General features: G+C 45.2%; 1 protein-coding gene across 1 annotated transcript in view; it reads right to left on the bottom strand.

Annotated features, from left to right (window-relative positions):
* PRODH (proline dehydrogenase 1) overlaps positions 1-18,339 on the bottom strand; it is a 231,562-nt gene that overhangs the window by 112,263 nt on the left and 100,960 nt on the right. Inside the window, exon 3 of the mRNA XM_063913160.1 lies at positions 7,631-7,665. Coding sequence (XP_063769230.1) covers positions 7,631-7,665 — 35 coding nt within the window. The remainder of the gene's footprint in view (positions 1-7,630; positions 7,666-18,339) is intronic.

Raw genomic sequence — 18,339 nt, 5'->3', positions numbered from 1 at the left:
GACTTTTGCTCCTGGGAACCTGCTGTTTGTTGCAGCCTTTTTCCCCTACCTCTGCCTCTAGAGAGAAAAGACCCTCCTTTTCCCCGCTTGTTTTTCTGGGTCCGAAAGGACTGAACCTGATAAAATGGCGCCTTCTTAGGCTGTGAGGGGACATGGGGTAAAAATGCTGACTTCCCAGACGTTGCTGTGGAAACTAGGTCGGAGAGACCATCCCCAAATAATTCCTCCCCCTTATAAGGCAAAACTTCCATGTGCCTTTTGGAATCTGCATCTCCAGTCCACTGGCGAGTCCATAAGCATCTCCTAGCAGAGATGGACAATGCACTTATTTTAGATGCCAGCCGGCAGACTTCCCTCTGTGCATCTCTCATATATAAGACTGAGTCTTTGATATGGTCAATTGTTAGCAGAATCGTGTCTCTGTCTAATGTGTCAATATTTTCTGACAGTTTATCCGACCACGCAGCGGCAGCACTGCACATCCATGCTGACGCAATAGCTGGTCTAAGTATAATGCCTGAGTGTGTATATACAGACTTCAGGATCGCCTCCTGCTTTCTATCAGCAGGTTCCTTAAGGGCGGCCGTATCCTGAGACGGTAGTGCCACCTTTTTAGACAAACGTGTGAGCGCTTTATCCACTCTAGGAGGTGTTTCCCAACGTAACCTATCCTCTGGCGGGAAAGGGAACGCCATTAGTACCTTCTTAGGAATTACCAATTTCTTATCAGGGGAAGCCCACGCTTCTTCACACACTTCATTTAATTCATCTGACGGGGGAAAAACTACAGGTAGTTTTTTCTCCCCAAACATAATACCCTTTTTTGTGGTACCTGGATGTAAATCAGAGATATTTAACACCTCTTTCATTGCCTCAATCATGCAGTGAATGGCCTTAATGGGCATTAAATTTGACTCCTCGTCGTCGACACTGGTGTCAGTATCCGTGTCGACATTAACTTGTGCCATCTGAGATAGCGGGCGTTTCAGAGCCCCTGATGACTTTTGAGACACCTGGACAGGCACGAGCTGAGAACTCCGCTGTCCCGCAGTCGGCATGTCGTCAAATTTCTTATGTAATGAGTCTATACGTGCACTCATTTCTTTCCATAAGCACATCCACTCAGGTGTCTGCCCCCCAGGGGGTGACATCCCTTCTAAAGGCATCTGCTCCGCCTCCACCTCATTATCCTCATCAAACATGTCGACACAGCCGTACCGACACACTCCACACACACAGGGAATGCTCAATATAGAGGACAGGACCCACAAAAGCCCTTTGGGGGGACAGAGTGAGAGTATGCCAGCACACACCAGAGCGCTATATAAGGCAGGGACTAACTGAGTTATGTCCCTTATAGCTGCTTTTTAATATAAACTATATACTGCGCCAAATTAAATGCCCCCCCTCTCTCTTTTTTACCCTTTTCTGTAGAGTAGTCTGCAGGGGAGAGCCAGGGAGCTTCCTTCCAGCGGAACTGTGAGGGAAATATGGCGCCCAGTGTGCTGAGGGAGATAGCTCCGCCCCTTTTCCGCGGCCTATTCTCCCGCTTTTTTATGGAATCTGGCAGGGGTATTTACCTCATATATAGCCCCTGGGGCTATATATTGAGGTATTTTTGCCAGCCAAGGTGTTTTTATTGCTGCCTCAGGGCGCCCCCCCCCAGCGCCCTGCACCCTCAGTGGCCGGAGTGTGAAGTGTGAGAGGAGCAATGGCGCACAGCTGCAGTGCTGTGCGCTACCTTGGTGAAGACTGATGTCTTCATGCCGCCGATTTTCCGGACCATCTTCTTGCTTCTGGCTCTGTAAGGGGGACGGCGGCGCGGCTCCGGGACCGAACATCAAGGCTGGGCCTGCGGTCGATCCCTCTGGAGCTAATGGTGTCCAGTAGCCTAAGAAGCCCAATCCGGCTGCAAGCAGGCGAGTTCGCTTCTTCTCCCCTTAGTCCCTCGCTGCAGTGAGCCTGTTGCCAGCAGGTCTCACTGAAAATAATAAACCTAAGACTATCTTTCTTCTAAGAGCTCAGGAGAGCCCCTAGTGTGCATCCAACCTCGGCCGGGCACAAAATCTAACTGAGGCTTGGAGGAGGGTCATAGTGGGAGGAGCCAGTGCACACCAGGTAGTCCTAAATCTTTCTAGAGTGCCCAGCCTCCTTCGGAGCCCGCTATTCCCCATGGTCCTTTCGGAGTTCCCAGCATCCACTAGGACGTTAGAGAAAATATATGACCAGATAGCGCTTTTCTATATATAATATGCCAATTCCCACTCACTGCGTCGCTAATGTGCCCCCCTCCTCTTTTTTCCAGCCTGTGAAGTTCAGCAGGGGAGAGACCAGGGAGCCAGCGTTTTTCTTGTGCAGCTTCTGTGGAGAAAATGGCGCTTGTTAGTGCTGAGGATTAAGCCCCGCCCACCCGACGGCGGGCTTCGGTCCCAGTGATTTTTCAATTAAAATGGCGGGGGATCATAGATTTACTGCCTCTGCAGCCTAATCAATCTGCATTTGCCCAAATGTGAGGTTTATTGCTGCCCAGGGCGCCCCCCCCTGCGCCCTGCACCCTTCAGTGCTGCTCTGTGTGTGTGTGACTGGGAGCAATGGCGCGCAGCTTACCGCTGCGCGCCTTACCTCATGAAGATCTGATGTCTTCTGCCGCCTAAGATGTCTTCTGCCATCTCATCCGGCTTCTATCTTCGGCATCTGTGAGGAGGACGGCGGCGCGGCTCCGGGACGAACCCCAGGTGAGACCTGTGTTCCGACTCCCTCTGGAGCTAATGGTGTCCAGTAGCCTTAGAAGCAGTGCCCAACTTGACAAGCCAGCCTTGCTTCTCTCTCTCCTCGGTTCCACGATGCAGGGAGCCTGTTGCCAACAGGACTCCCTGAAAATAAAAAACCTAACAAAATTCTTCTTCAACAGAAAACTCTGGAGAGCTCTCTGCAGTGCACCCATTCTCCTCTGGGCACAAGATCTAACTGAAGTCTGGAGGAGGGGCATAGAGGGAGGAGCCAGTGCACACCCATAGTCAAAGTTCTTTTTAGGTGCCCTATCTCCTGCGGAGCCAGTCTATACCCCATGGTCCTTACGAAGTCCCCAGCATTTTCTAGGACGTAAGAGAAATTAGTTTAACCAACTAGGCTACAGAGAACACAAACAGTGGAACGGAACGAAGTCAAAACGTAATCACATTACAACATTTGGAACCAAACAGTCTAGATGTCCCACAGTAGCTCATGCAAAAAAAGGATTTCTGGTAGGAGAAAGAAAGAAAGAAAAAGAAAGAAAAAGAAAGAAAAAGAAAGAAAAAGAAAAAGAAAAAGAAAAAGAAAAAGAAAAAGAAAAAGAAAAAGAAAAAGAAAAAGAAAGAAAAAGAAAAAGAAAAAGAAAAAGAAAGAAAAAGAAAGAAAGAAAAAGAAAGAAAAAGAAAGAAAAAGAAAGAAAGAAAAAGAAAGAAAAAGAAAGAAAAAGAAAGAAAAAGAAAGAAAAAGAAAGAAAAAGAAAAAGAAAAAGAAAAAGAAAAAGAAAAAGAAAAAGAAAGAAAAAGAAAGAAAAAGAAAGAAAAAGAAAGAAAAAGAAAGAAAAAGAAAGAAAGAAAAAGAAAGAAAGAAAAAGAAAGAAAAAGAAAGAAAAAGAAAGAAAAAGAAAGAAAAAGAAAGAAAAAGAAAGAAAAAGAAAGAAAAAGAAAAAGAAAAAGAAAAAGAAAAAGAAAAAGAAAAAGAAAGAAAAAGAAAGAAAGAAAAAGAAAAAGAAAAAGAAAAAGAAAGAAAAAGAAAGAAAAAGAAAGAAAGAAAAAGAAAGAAAGAAAAAGAAAGAAAAAGAAAGAAAAAGAAAGAAAAAGAAAGAAAAAGAAAGAAAAAGAAAGAAAAAGAAAGAAAAAGAAAGAAAAAGAAAGAAAGAAAAAGAAAGAAAGAAAGAAAGAAAAAGAAAGAAAGAAAAAGAAAGAAAGAAAGAAAAAGAAAGAAAGAAAAAGAAAGAAAAAGAAAGAGAAAGAAAGAGAAAGAAAGAGAAAGAAAGAAAGAAAAAGAAAGAAAAAGAAAGAAAGAAAAAGAAAGAAAAAGAAAGAAAAAGAAAGAAAAAGAAAGAAAGAAAAAGAAAGAAAAAGAAAGAAAAAGAAAGAAAGAAAAAGAAAGAAAGAAAAAGAAAGAAAGAAAAAGAAAGAAAGAAAAAAAAAGAAAGAAAGAAAAAGAAAGAAAAAGAAAGAAAAAAGAAAGAAAGAAAAAAGAAAGAAAGAAAAAAGAAAGAAAAAAGAAAGAAAGAAAAAGAAAGAAAGAAAAAGAAAGAAAGAAAAAAGAAAGAAAGAAAAAAGAAAGAAAGAAAAAAAGAAAAAAGAAAGAAAGAAAGAAAGAAAGAAAGAAAAAAAGAAAAAAGAAAGAAAGAAAGAAAGAAAAAAAGAAAGAAAGAAAGAAAGAAAGAAAAAAAGAAAAAAGAAAGAAAAAAGAAAGAAAGAAAGAAAGAAAGAAAGAAAGAAAAAAAGAAAAAAGAAAGAAAGAAAGAAAGAAAGAAAGAAAGAAAGAAAGAACACAGAAATCTGCACCATGTCACCACCAAGTGTCTCCTTTGTGTTTGTGGAAAGCTCTTTACAAATTCAGCCGGAATATTACCATTTTAAGTTTCCTATTTAAGCATGATAAGAAGCAAACCACCTCTTAGTAAATTCACCCCCAAATAGGACTCTGAAAGCAAAGCTCAAAAAATAAAGCCAAGATTAGTCACTGATGGATATTTGCATAACATTGGTGAAGTACATGATGCCAGATTTTGCCTACTCAATAAAAGTACAACCAGAACCCTAATACACATGCCGCTACACATAATAAAAGGAGTACCGATACTAAAACCGCCTTCCTTTCCAGGAACATAGGAGCAGTCTTGTATACATCACAACCTGAAGAGTAGTCAGAAAAGAGAAGAGCACCTTGTTTGCACACTACTGAGTTTGTGTGACTAAAATGAATAATACTTTGTTAAAACAAAGACTGACATGGAGTTAAGTTATCCAAATTGGTACTTGCAATTTTAACAATGAAAATTTGAAGATTTTGAAAGACCCCCGAGATGTGATGTACAACTTGGGAATTCAGATAGAAGAAAATGGAAACATTATATTAAATGGTCAGCATAATTTCAACCGATTCGGAATGAAAGAAACAAAAAAGGTGTGTGTCAACATCGATGATTACATACTACCCAAGACTGCACAGAGATGATCTTCTCTAATACTACAGATACAGAGAAGCAGCAGTGTCATTCTAGTAGGTCTCTAGATATTGCAGTCACAACGGCAACTCTCTAGACATGCAAGTCTCACCAAAAACATTAGAATTCGGTCAAGGCAGGATTTTGGACAATAAATGAATCCAATAATTTTAGCAAAAAAGGAATATGAGCAAATTGCGTTATACTCTACATAGGTAGAATCAGGGGCGTTTTAAGAGAGGAGGAGGTCCGTGTTCAGCCTCCTCCGTCGGGTCCCCTCCTCTCTGCCCGGAGCGCCGTAGAGTCTGAGCACTAGAGGGCTCAGACTCTACTGCGCATGCGCAGATCTCCGGGAAAATGGCGCGGTGGCCATTTTCCCTAAGATCTCTCTACTGCGCATGCGCAGAATGCCGTGAAAATGGCCGCTGGGCCATTTTCACTGTGTTCTACCGGCGCTACGGATGTCGGCGCTGGACTTCGAAGGGATAAGTATTTTACAAATGGGTGCAGTGTGTGCGGTGGGGGCCCCCTCTGGACTCAGGGGCCCGTGTGCACCGCACACACTGCACCCATTATAGAAACGCCCGTGGGTAGAATATGTTTCAGCAGCTTTTGCTAGCCCAAAGCTGAATTAATTGTGCCAGCTGTTAGACAGTCACAGGAAGCCACTAGTATTTAACAAATACTAAGGGCCTATATTTCCCTCTTGAGTAGCCTCCATCCGGTGTGGAAACAGATACTGTGTGAGCACATGCAGTGTCAAATTTCCCTGGAGGAGCTTTTCACAAATGTGACAGACTCCTCCAAAATGCCGGGGAAGTAACTTGAAGGGACAGCAGTTACCGCTAATAATGTCCCTGCTGGTTAACCTTAATAAAATATTGGGAATAATTTCATACAGAATGAAAAAAAGATCCACTGCAATACAGTTGGTTAATAATCAATGCAATACTGCAATTATTAGTAGCCTACATACAGTAGGTCCCTAAAAGTTTATCAAGCTTGCAAATAGTGAGTAGTTCACTGCTACAACCAAGCACATTGCTGTCAAAGGTCACCAGTTAAGGTCATAGTGGAATATGAGGTCATGGTGCTGCTTTACCGTAAGAATGATCAGTTGATAACTGCTGCGTTGAAATTATCAAGAATGAAGACCTAAGACCCAAGTTTGGACTAGTTGCTAGGTGTCTCATGTTGATTGTCAGGGGTTTCATGCTCTGGGTTTCCTGCTCATTGCCAGGAGTTTCATGCTCTGGGTTTCCTGCTCATTGCCAGGAGTTTCATGCTCTGGGTTCCATGCTTGATGCCAAGGGTTTCATGCTCTCGAGTTCCATGCTCGCTGCCATGGGTTTTCTGCTAGTTGCCAGGGGTTTCCTGCTCATTGCCAGGGGTGTCTGCTGTAGCAGACACCCATGCAGCCCATGGCGCCTGCAGCAGCCGGTGTGTGGGTGCCTGCGGCCGCACCATCAGGCCCCCTGCTTGCCAGCACCTAAAACCACTCCTGATAGGATTTATAGCTAGTACGGTATTCAATTAGTGCATTAGCTATTCGATTAGTTCCAAAACCCCATGCGGTAAGCCCCAAAGGGTGCACTTTACACTAAACATTGTGCTTTAATTCAACATGTCTGGACAATGTCTTTAATTACATCTTTAATTATTCACACAAGAATGAATGCAGCAGTAAAAACATTAATGTACATGTAGCATGCATAAAGGTTTACTTTCTTGGGAACTATATTGATATTCTTCCTCCTTAGTGAGTTACCAGCTGGTCTGTTTACCTTTTATGCTAATGGTGGATGAGCACAAAGGCAGCTGAAACAGTAGCGGATCTTGCCACGGGCAAGCAGGACTTTTGCCCGGGGCGCCGCCTTCCGGAGGGCGCCGGCGCCCTCCGGAGTGCGCCGCACCATGGCAAGATCCGCTACGCGTCTAGTTTCCCTTCGTCGGCTGCCCGCTGTGAAGGGAAACTAGACGCTACGCGTCTAGTTTCCCTTCCTGGAGAGGACCTTAACTGTAATGATGTGCGGTGCGCGTTGACGTCATCGCGCACCGCACAGCAAAGGTCCTCTCCACGAAGGGAACTAGAGGCTCAGCGTCTAGTTTTCCTTCGTGGAGAGGACCTTTGCTGTGCGCGATGACGTCATCGCGCACCGCACATCCTACTACAGTACAGGGGGCGTAACTGACCACGCCCCCTGTATGAAGCCACACCCCATAATGCCGCCCGGGGCGCCAGAAGCCCCAAACCGGCCCTGACTGCTGAAACTGGGCACAGTTGCTGCTGTTTTAAGTAGCATGTGAGCTCACAATTTAGTAGTCAAAGCCAGTGTGTGATCAGCACAGTACACACCTATTATGACCATTCACAGCAAAGCCCTGCCTGACTCAATATTCCTGGCACAAAATCCTTTATAGCAGTCAAAATTAAATCCTTACCAACATTCTCTTTTTCAGCCTCAGCAGTGCAGGATCTAGAACACAAAAGCATGATCAAATAAGTACCAACATATTGAATTATTTAGCACAAAACAAAAAAAAACAAAAAGGCAAAGTAAACTGTAAAACGGTTGTATACTAATATAAATACTCATGAGTATAGTAAAATCGATGTGTCTCTTGAAATGCCCATGAAATGTTTCCACGACATTGCTATTAAACAGAGCTTATATCTGAGCCCGTGCTGCTTGCAATTACTAACCTCTTAAACATCCTCTTCAATATTAAGGAAAAATAAACATTTACATTGATGTTTAACACGCCATCCTCTTATCAGTAGCTGACATTTGCTGAGATGAAATGCTCTCTTCAATTTGCAAGTAAACATGAAGAAGCCTTCAACAGCGTCAAATGAGAGAGCTTCCACTTCAAGTATATTCTTATGCACAAGAGCAGAGCTTGATTTGTGGTTGGAAATGCAAGCTCACGTGCAAATCAAACTGCACATCAAACGCATTGGACATGTGTAAGTTAACTAGCATGTTGCATTTGGAAGTCACGCCAATACCACAAAGCATTTAACAGAACAAGAAACTTTGCAAAACAACAAAGCAATAAAAATGCTTAACTACGTTTGGAAACAATGTGTTCCGAGGTCAGACCAGCTTAAATACTAGTACAGAAGTAACTTACCCACTGGGGTTACTATTCAGTTACTCTCCTGACCACTTTCAATTTCAAATAAGTGGACAAATTTGGTTATTTGGGATTATCTGATTTGAACTTTATTCTGCTGTGTAAAATTAAGCATTTGCCTGCTACATGCAAAAAGTAGGCCCTGTATTTCCACATTAGGGGCAGAATTCAAAAAGTTAAGTCTCATAGTGCGAAGTCCTGAGTTACATTAACATGCACTTCACAGGATATACTGAAGTGTATATAGTGACGTGAGCTCTTAATACCACCGCCATTCAATAGCAAGCAGCAAAAACAGGCATGGCAACAATTTTACAGATTAACTTTTGTGTTTTTCACATAAATCACACACTGCAGAGTGTGGTGAACACCCCCAAAAATGGAAAATAAAATACTGTAGCAAGACAGTGTAGAACGATAAGCGACAATAAGCAGAGTACTGAAATTACATGCGTTTTTGAAAACATGACGTCATGCCATTATTTCAAATACACATTATTATTCATGGAGAGGTTGCCCCAGGGGTTTTGCACTATGGGGGTAATTCAGAGTTGATCGCAGCAGCAAATTTGATAGCAGTTGGGCTAAACCACATGCACGTGGTTTTGCCCAACTGCTAAAACAAATTTGTTGCTGCGATCAATTCTGAATTAGGCCCTATGTTCTGGATTCAGAGATGGACGCAGTTAGTCTTTGGATGCTGCTGCTGTATGAAATATGGCCAAGCGCCAAGCAGCAGGAGATATCATGAGTAAATAGATGCCTCCCACATGCTTGGGTGATCCGCTGCTGTAGCCAAGTAGGCATTGAATGGGAGCAGTATTTGGAAGGCATGCTCTTCCTTGTAGTCCCAATGGGAGATCCTGGGGGTGGCTCCTGGGTAAGTTAGCTCTCTGTCTGGATGTGTTTTAGTAACAGCCTTTATCATGAGACCTACTGTGACAAATTACATGGCCCTATGTGGGCACTGCTATCATGTAGTGTTAGGACTGCTGACATCGGAGAAGCCTTGAAAGTGGCTCAGCAGCTTAAACATGTGTTTGCAAACGTGTAAACTAATTCTCTGAATTTCTATTACCAGATAGGTTCAGGTATGGTTACAGGTAATTTTTTAGTGTGCTGAAGGGAGAAGTAGGGGTGGGATTTGCAACCCCCCCCCCCCCCCTTTCTGTCTGTCTGTCTGTCTGTATCCAAGGACACAGCACCGTATCACAGGTGCAGTCCCACAAATATCGGAGATGTTCTTAAGCTATCAGGTTTACTTACATCTCTGAATCAGGCCCTAAGTTCTGTACTTTTTACAATAAAAGAAGGATTTTCCTAGTTTTCACCTATACAGGAAGTGGGAACTAACAGCTGGGTTAACTCCCATTTAAACTTGTGTTAACATAATAAGTATTTCTAATTAAGTAGCAAGAAGTCGCAACCTTTACCGGAGGCGAAAAGTTGTGCGACCTAGCTTGCAGCTCATGGAACTTGCCCTGAAATATCCATTGCTGTAATTACATTGGACCGCAGCCACCCATGTGGTAAAACTAGACATGATGTCGTTCAGCTCTCTGGATGAGTAGCAAGTGTGTGTCTGGCTTAGGCCGTTCCGACGTGCGACGGGACCCTGCATCGTTCCTACGCACTTGCATGATGCAGGGGATGACTGTGCGATGTACAATGCCATGCTGCCGCATCGTACACTCTCTCTTATGGTTGGCCATGCAGTACGGCCGATCTAAAGATGTCATATACGACCTGTGGGAACACACAATCATTTGTCATTCCGATTTGGCCAAAAACTACAGCCGACACTGTTCAGGTGTGTATGTCTGTAGTACTGTGTATTGTCCTGGCAGGTTGGATGCTGTCAGTTACAAAATACTGTAATAAAGTAAAAAAAAAGAAAAAGAAAAAAAAAGGTGATTTATGGTAGACTTACCATGATAAAATATCTTTCTGCGAGGTACACTGGGTTACACAGGGAATACATTGGGTGTAGAGATGGATCTTGATCCAGAGGCACCAACAGGCTAAAGCTTTAGACTGTCCCAGGATGCACTGCGGGGTCTCCTCTGTATAACCCCGCCTTCAGGCACTGTGAGCTCAGTTTCAGTTAACTAGTCCAATGCAGAAGCAGGTAAAAGAGAAGGCAGATGTTAGTCACATAGAACCACGTTCTCACGACAGGAGAAGGGACCAGCGGCTAATGCCATGCAAACCCAAATAAGCTAAGTGCGTCAGGGTGGGCGCCCTGTGGAACCCAGTGTACCTCGCAGAAAGAGATTTAACCATGGTAAGTCTACCATAAATCTCTTTCTGCAGCGGGGTACACTGTGTTCCACAGGGAATACATCGGGGATGTCCTGAAGCAATTCCTCAAGGGAGGGGGCGCACCTTAGCGGGTATGAGAACCTGGGGTCCAAAGGAAGCACCCTGGGAGGCGGAAGTATCAAAGGCATAGAACCTAATGAACGTGTTCACTAAGGACCACGTAGCCGCCTTACACAACTGTTCTGCAGACGCACCATGGCGGGCCGCCCAAGAAGGTTCAACAGACCGAGTAGAACGGGCCTTAATAGCAGCAGGAGCCCATTCTGTGCATAAGCTTGTGCAATCACCATTCTAACCCATCTGGCCAAGGTTTGCTTATTCACAGGCCAGCCACGTTTGTGGAAACCAAAAAGTACAAAAAGGGTATCTGACCTCCTGATAGAGGTAGTCCGCTCCACATAAACACAGAGAGCACTTACCACATCCAGAGACCGCTGTTTGGAGGACAAGTCAGAAGAGATGAAGGCTGGAACCACAATCTCTTGGTTAAGGTAAAAAGATGACTCCACTTTAGGTAAGTAACCTGGGCGAGTTCTCAGAACTGCACGGTCATGATGGAATATCAAAAAGGGTGGACGACAAGACAAAGCGCTTAAGTCCGACACCCTCCTAGCTAAGGCAATAGCCAGCAGAAACAGGACCTTGGCTGTGAGCCATTTAAGGTCCACTGACTCAAGAGGTTCAAATAGAGACTCTTGCAGGGCATTCAGGACAACAGACAGTTCCCATGGAGCCACAGTAGGGACACAGGGAGGCTTAATCCGCAGTACGCCCTGAGTGACTGTATCAATGTCAGGAATAGACGCAATTTTTCTCTGAAACCACACCGACAAGGCAGATATGTGAACCTTGAGGGAGGCCAGACGAAGGCCTAAATCCAGGCCTTGTTGCAAAAAAGCCAGAAGTCTTGAAGTACTAAACTTGTAAGCATCGTAATTCTTATCAGCACACCAGGTGAAGTAAGAATTCCAGACCCTATAATAAATCCGTGCAGAAGCCGGTTTGCGGGCCTTTAGCATAGTTTGGATAACCGCCTCTGAGAATCCTTTGGACCTCAGGCGTGAAGTTTCAAGAGGCAAGTCGTCAAAGCCAGCCTGGCCAGGTCCAGGTAGACACAAGGGCCCTGAACGAGGAGGTCTGGGCATTGAGGAAGTAGAAGAGGACACTCTAATCAACAGACCCTGCAGGTCCGAGAACAAATGCCGGCTGGAGCGACCAGAAGTAATATTCCTCCTTCTTGCTTGAACTTCCATAGTACCCTGGGCAGGAGTGACACTGGAGGGAACACATAGGGCAGCCGAAAGTTCCATGGAATTGCCAGTGCGTCCACGAACGCTTCTTGAGGATCCCTTGTCCTTGATCCGAAGACTGGAACTTTGTGATTGTGTCGAGATGCCATCAGGTCTACATCTGGTAGGCCCCACTTGCCCACTAGGAATTGAAAGTCTTCCGGATGAAGACTCCACTCTCCGGCGTGTACATCCTGACGACTGAGGAAGTCTGCTTCCCAGTTGAAGACCCCCGGAATGAACACTGCCGATATTGCTGGCAGAGAGCGTTCCTCCCAATAAAGGATTTTTGATACTTCCATCATTGCCATGCGGATTCGAGTGCCACCTTGATGATTTATGTACACCACCGTGGTGGCGTTGTCTGATTTACTTGAACAGGCCTGTTCTTTATCAGAGGCAGGGCAAAAGTCAAAGCATTGAACACTGCCCGCAATTCCAGAATGTTTATTGGGAGGAGAGATTCCTCCCTGGTCCACCGACCCTGGAAAAAGAGAGTGTTGCTCCAGCACCTCGCCCCAACCCCTCAGACTGGCGTCTGTGGTCAGGAGGACCCAGTTGGGAATCCACAAGGGATGGCCCCTGCTCAACTAATGGTCCTATAGCCACTAGGTCAGCGACAGATGAACCTCCGGAGTTGAGGAGATCATTTGAGACCTGATCCGATGAGGCAGGCCATCCCACTTGGAAAGGATTAACCTCTGTAGAGGGCGGGAATGAAACGGAGCATACTGTATCATGTCGAACACCAACAACATGAGGCCTAGTACTTGCACTGCCGAGTGAATCGACCCTCTTGAGCGAGAGAGGAAGCATCGTATCCTGTCCTGAAGTTTCAGGACTTTCTCTGGAGACAGAAAGTCTTTGACTGTGTGTGTGTCCAGCAGCGCCCCCAGGTGCACCATGCTCCGAGCAGGGACCAGAGAGGACTTCTTCCTACAAGCCCACCGGTGGCTCGTCAACTGGAAGTTTACCGTTAGTTGTAGATGACTGAGAAGGACATCTTGGGAGTTCGCCAGGATGAGCAAGTCGTCCAGATATGGCAGGATCCTAATTCCCTGACGACGCAGATGAGCAGTCATCACGGCCATAACCTTGGTGAAGATCCGAGAGGCCGTGGCCAGTGCAAACGGCAGAGCGTGGAATTGATAAGGAAGGTTGCCAATAGCAAACCGCAGATATTGCTGATGCGATATGGCAATAGGTATATGCAGATAGGCAACTTGTATATCCAGGGATACCATATAATCTCCGGGTTCCATGGCCAGTACAATCGAGAGCAGCGTCTCCATACGGAACACGGACCCTCTCACAAATTTTGTTTAGTGATTCGAGGTTGAGTATAGGCCGGAAAGACCCATTCGGTTTCGGGACTAGAAACACCCTGTGTGACAGGGGAACCGGCGCTACCACTCCTGTATCCAGGAGGGAATGCGCAACCAGGTGTAGAGGTTGCGCCTTCACAGGGTCTGAAGGGACAACCATCAGTCGGAACTGGCGAGGGGACGTCTCTTGAAAGAGACTCATGAGAGACGACTTCTCACACCCATGCATCTGAAGTGGTCTTTAACCAGACCTGGGTGAATTGCTGAAGTCGGCCTCCCACCCTGGGATCCCCCAGGAGGAGGCCCGTCCCGTCATGCAGCAGGATTGTCTTGTGTAGAAGCAGGCTGACGGGTAGCCCAAGATTGTTTTGCTTTGGACTCAGTGGTTTTCGGAGCACGAGCTTGTCTCGGGTATGCCTGACCTTTCGCTTTCCCTTGAGGTCGAAAGGAATGAAAAGTAGAACTCTTTGCCTTCTGTGTAGAAGGCTTAGTATTTGGGAGAAACACAGTCTTAGCAGCCGCTAAGTCAGTCACTATCTTATTCAGATCCTCCCTTAAAAGGGAGTACCTCCAAGGTCTTTTTAGAGTCCAGGTCCACCTTCCATGACCTCAACCACAGAATTCGGCGAGCCAGGATGGACGTAGTCGACACCTTGGCCACCATTACACCTGCCTCAGAGGACGCCTCCTGAATGTAATGAGAGGCGGTGGCAGTATGAGACAGATATTGTCTGGGAGTGTCAGATATATCCTGAAGCAGTTCTTCCTCTAGTGCCTGAACCCATGCTTCAATTCCTTTTGCAGCCCAGGAGGCTGCTATAGTGGGTCTATGTACAGAACGTGTAAGGGAGTAAATAGACTTCAGGCATCCTACGACACGCTTATCTGTTGGTTCCTTCAGTGAGATGACAGTGGTGACAGGCAGAGTAGATGACATCACAAGTCAGGTGACATGGGAATCCACAGGCGGTGGATTTTCCCACTTGTTACACAACTCAGCGGAGAGAGGATAACGAGCTAGCATCTTTTTAGACAGGGAGAATTTCTTTCCTGGAGAAGACCAGGGTTCCTGACGTATGTCTACCAAATGGTCAGAATGTGGTAAGACTACTTTAGTTACCTTCTGACGTTTAAATTTATCAGGCTTCTTAGACGCAGTAGTGGGATCTACATCATCATTGATTTGTAGAATCAGCTTAATAGCCTCCACCAGGTCAGGGACATCAACTTGCGTTGTAGTTTCCTCATCGGAAACGACTGTATCAGTGTTTGACGGACCAGTATACTCCCCATCTTCATCAGAAATATCATCTGAGATATTAGTGGATTGTGAGGAGGAGGCAGCCCGCTTAGATGACCCCTTGACCGCAGAGGGACGTGGGGTAAGTTTTTGTCTAACCAAAGATTGATTCAATTGTTGTATCTGGGTAGAAAGAGTATACCCCCAGGGTGGATTAACCATAGGGACAATATGTGGCTGCAATGGCACAGGAGGTCCCATAGGGGGGGCGTAAGGCGTGTGACAAGCATATCAAGCATATTGGAGAATGCCGCCCAAGGTGGCTCCTGATTGGCTACAGGAGCAGCGGGCTGATTGGGAGATGTATGGCACATATTACACAGACCATCATTCTTCCCCCTCAGGCAAATCCCTGGCGCATGTGCTACATGATACAGGAGCGTCCACGGATTTCCCGCCCTTTGTGTTAGACATTTTAGTGAATGTAACCGCAGAGCGAATGAGTACGATACAGCCAGAGTACACTACCTGCAAACAAATCCCGTAGTACTGTATGTGACTGCGTACACAGTACACAACAACAGCGAATAAATCCAGTATTAGGCGACTGAGTACACAGTAGAATACTCAATGGTAAATACTGTGCCGCACTATATACGAGACCCTGACACACCTAGTCCTAGGGGACATAATACAGTCTTGGATACACAAAGTAAAAATCACACAGCAGATACAGGCACACACAGTCATGGTGACAATGCAGATAATTATTTTAGTCAGACAATAAAACTGCACTGGACTAGATCTATCTAACTATATGAAACAATGCGCGGTCTGAGACCAGATGTATATATCAGAATACTCGTACAACATATTCTGGTAGAGGTACACTTGTTCTTAATGAACACTGTCTTAAAATTACATGTAAAATACTTAAGTGTCTGTAGAATCACAGCACTGATAAATCAGGTGGATTTACAGAGGAGACCTTGCCCTGCAGTCTCGGAGACCAGTCGCAGCTACTGTTAGAAGATGGCGCCCAGCGTCTCAGTCAGGGAGTGAGGGAGAGTGTGAAGCAGCTCCAGGGCGGGAACACCAGCAGTAGATGGTGCCTGGAGCTGGAGGAGGGGCTACAGGTCAAGCGCCTTATCCCCTATGCTGGTCCACCTGGTACTATGGAGCCTTATTTAAAAAAAAAAAGATAATGTATTATCCGACCTGTGCTCCCCTGCCCTGGTGGATATAGTGGGGTCCCTGTACGGCCACAGTGTCCATGCCAGTATCGCGGTCTGACGCCTAAGACCGCGACCAGAAAGCGATTTAGTGGCAGGTCCCGCCTGGGGGACCCTCTTACCTCCTCCCTGAGAAGCAGCCACACAATCCAGGAGAGCGTCTGCGGTGGTGTGCCTAGGAACCGGAGCGTCTCCGCCGCAAGTACCCGGGAACAGAGCCAGCGGGAGTATGCAACGCTGCTGGGGAGGTGACTGAGCCGCAGCACAGTATATCACACTGACATATTTAGTGCTGTAGCCCTTGAAGTCTTCTAAATAGCTTTTTCCGGGCTGCCTGCGCAGCCCTCGCTGTTTAGTGACCTGCTTATGGAGGCACCAACTCTAAAACTGAGCTCACAGTGCCTGGAGGCAGGGTTATATAGAGGAGGCCCAGCAATGCATCCTGGGACAGTCTAAAGCTTTAGCCTGTTGGTGCCTCTGGATCAAGATCCATCTCTACACCCAATGGATTCCCTGTGGAACACAGTGTACCCCGCTACAGAAATATAACATTTTCAAGCAGGTGTAATAAGAACAGGAGAAAATTAAAAGCAAACATTAATCTTTTGTGCATGAAATGCATTTTAGTTAGTGGTCTTTAGCAAGCTTTAACATACATGTGCATACCTTCATTTACTGAGACACACTGTCTGCCCTGCTTATGTGTAATATGTATAGTTTGTCATGAAGACTGCGGGATACTGTATACAGGGCCTAATTCAGACCTGATCATAGATGTGCTAAATTTAGCACATCTACGATCATTTTCTCAGACATGTGGAGGGTCGTCCAGCACAGGTCTAGTCCGCCCCGCATGTCTGGCACTGCCCACCCCCGCACGGGTGCAAAAGCATTGCACGGCCGCGATACTTCCGCACCCGGCGAGTAGCTCCCTGCCTGCACAGCTAGTGCACATCCTAGTTGTGCTGGTAGGCGGCTACCCGCCGTGTCCCGGGTCGCAGAGGCTGCGTGTAACATCCGCTGCAGCGATCCAGTCTGAATTAGGCCCACAGTTTGATCACAAGAACAATAATACTAGGGCATAGTTGCCTACTCTCCCTCATTCTGCAGGAGACTCCCTGAAATAGTAGCAATCTCCCTCACTCCCTGAATAGACCAGCAATCTCCCTGATTACAACTGACCCCCATTATGTAGCTATTACATTCTTGGGGGGGGGGGGGAAGAAATAGATATACTTACATTTAAAGTGTCTCATCAGCGCCATTTCCCTGCATTGGTTATAAGGCACAATGATCCCTATGGCTACATGCATTTCAAATGAGATTTCTCGTGGCCACTGCAGTATATAGAACCTCTTGTAAAACACAATACACAAACAAATCCTGCAAAATATCAGAGTATTTTCTTCAACAAGTAGATCTTACTACTGTAACTTTGGGGCTTATTTACATTTGGATGCAAGTCATTTTCATGACACGCCTCTCAGGTGTAGCAGTACACGCTCGCACTATGTGTTACTTTCACAATCTCCCTGAAATGCTTATTCAAAAGTAGGCAAGTATGTACTAGGGGCATATACAGAGTATCTTCTTACTGGCTGCTCCTTAGTTAGACTTTTACCCTCCAGCAACACCCACAAAAAAACAACCAAAAAATACAGAAGCTACTGTTTTTACAGGGTTAAATAAAACAGAAGCACAGAGCAGTTAGTGAATTAAAATGTATGTTCTTTATCAATACTCAAACTACAATAATGCAATAAAACACCATTCAGACTCAAAGGGTCTTTTAAAAAACCTAAATATTGCAAACATACAGTACTCACTTAAAGGAATCCCTGAAAAATGACCCATCATTACACACTGCAGCTATCATATCAGTATACCATTGTTTCCATGCACCTGTCAATTTTTTTTAATTATTTTTTTTTTAATTGAAAAGTGTGACAATTCCCGTAAAAATAACTTTGGGCCTTATTTATTACAATCCTATATAAAATTTTAATTTTCATGCAAATGTACCATTGTGCTTTTGCAGGGAGACAGGCTCCTGAAGTAATAGTATAATCACTCTGCTTCCTGGGTTGGGCCTCATGCCCGTGCAGCAATTGGATGAGTCATCAGGAGCTCACAGAGATCTTTGCGTCACTATAGGACAATACCCTCTTCAGATGGCATTAGATAATGGTGCCAAGCTGCAAGGTAAACTAAACAGCATAGCAGTCTCCATTAAAACCTATGGGGCTGCTTTGCGGTTTTAAATGGAAGGACCGTGGTAGATAGAGGTAATTTCTGCTGTAGTCCCTCCTTGTTAAAGCCTGGGGATGCTTAATATTTGTGGATACCGCTCAAAACACCAGATATATACTTTAAAAAAATATGCCCCAAAGCAATAAAGGTCTATGCATGAACAACCGTAGTACATCTGTGATTGTGGTCAGTCTGAACTGACACGTTTATCAGTTTTTATTTCAAAGGTGCTATGTATTAAAAACTTCTTTTGCAGGCATAACAGTTCCTATAAATGTCTGACTCTCCTATCAGTGGCGCATGCAGGGGGTTTCTGAGTAAACAGAATCTCTCCCTGACAAATGCGAAAGCGGGC

This window comes from Pseudophryne corroboree, chromosome 1 (genome assembly GCF_028390025.1).
Source record: "Pseudophryne corroboree isolate aPseCor3 chromosome 1, aPseCor3.hap2, whole genome shotgun sequence".
In the NCBI taxonomy this organism is placed as follows: Eukaryota; Metazoa; Chordata; class Amphibia; order Anura; family Myobatrachidae; genus Pseudophryne; species Pseudophryne corroboree.
The sequence above is the reverse complement of the archived record's forward strand: the minus strand, read 5'-3'. Positions and strand labels throughout refer to the sequence as shown.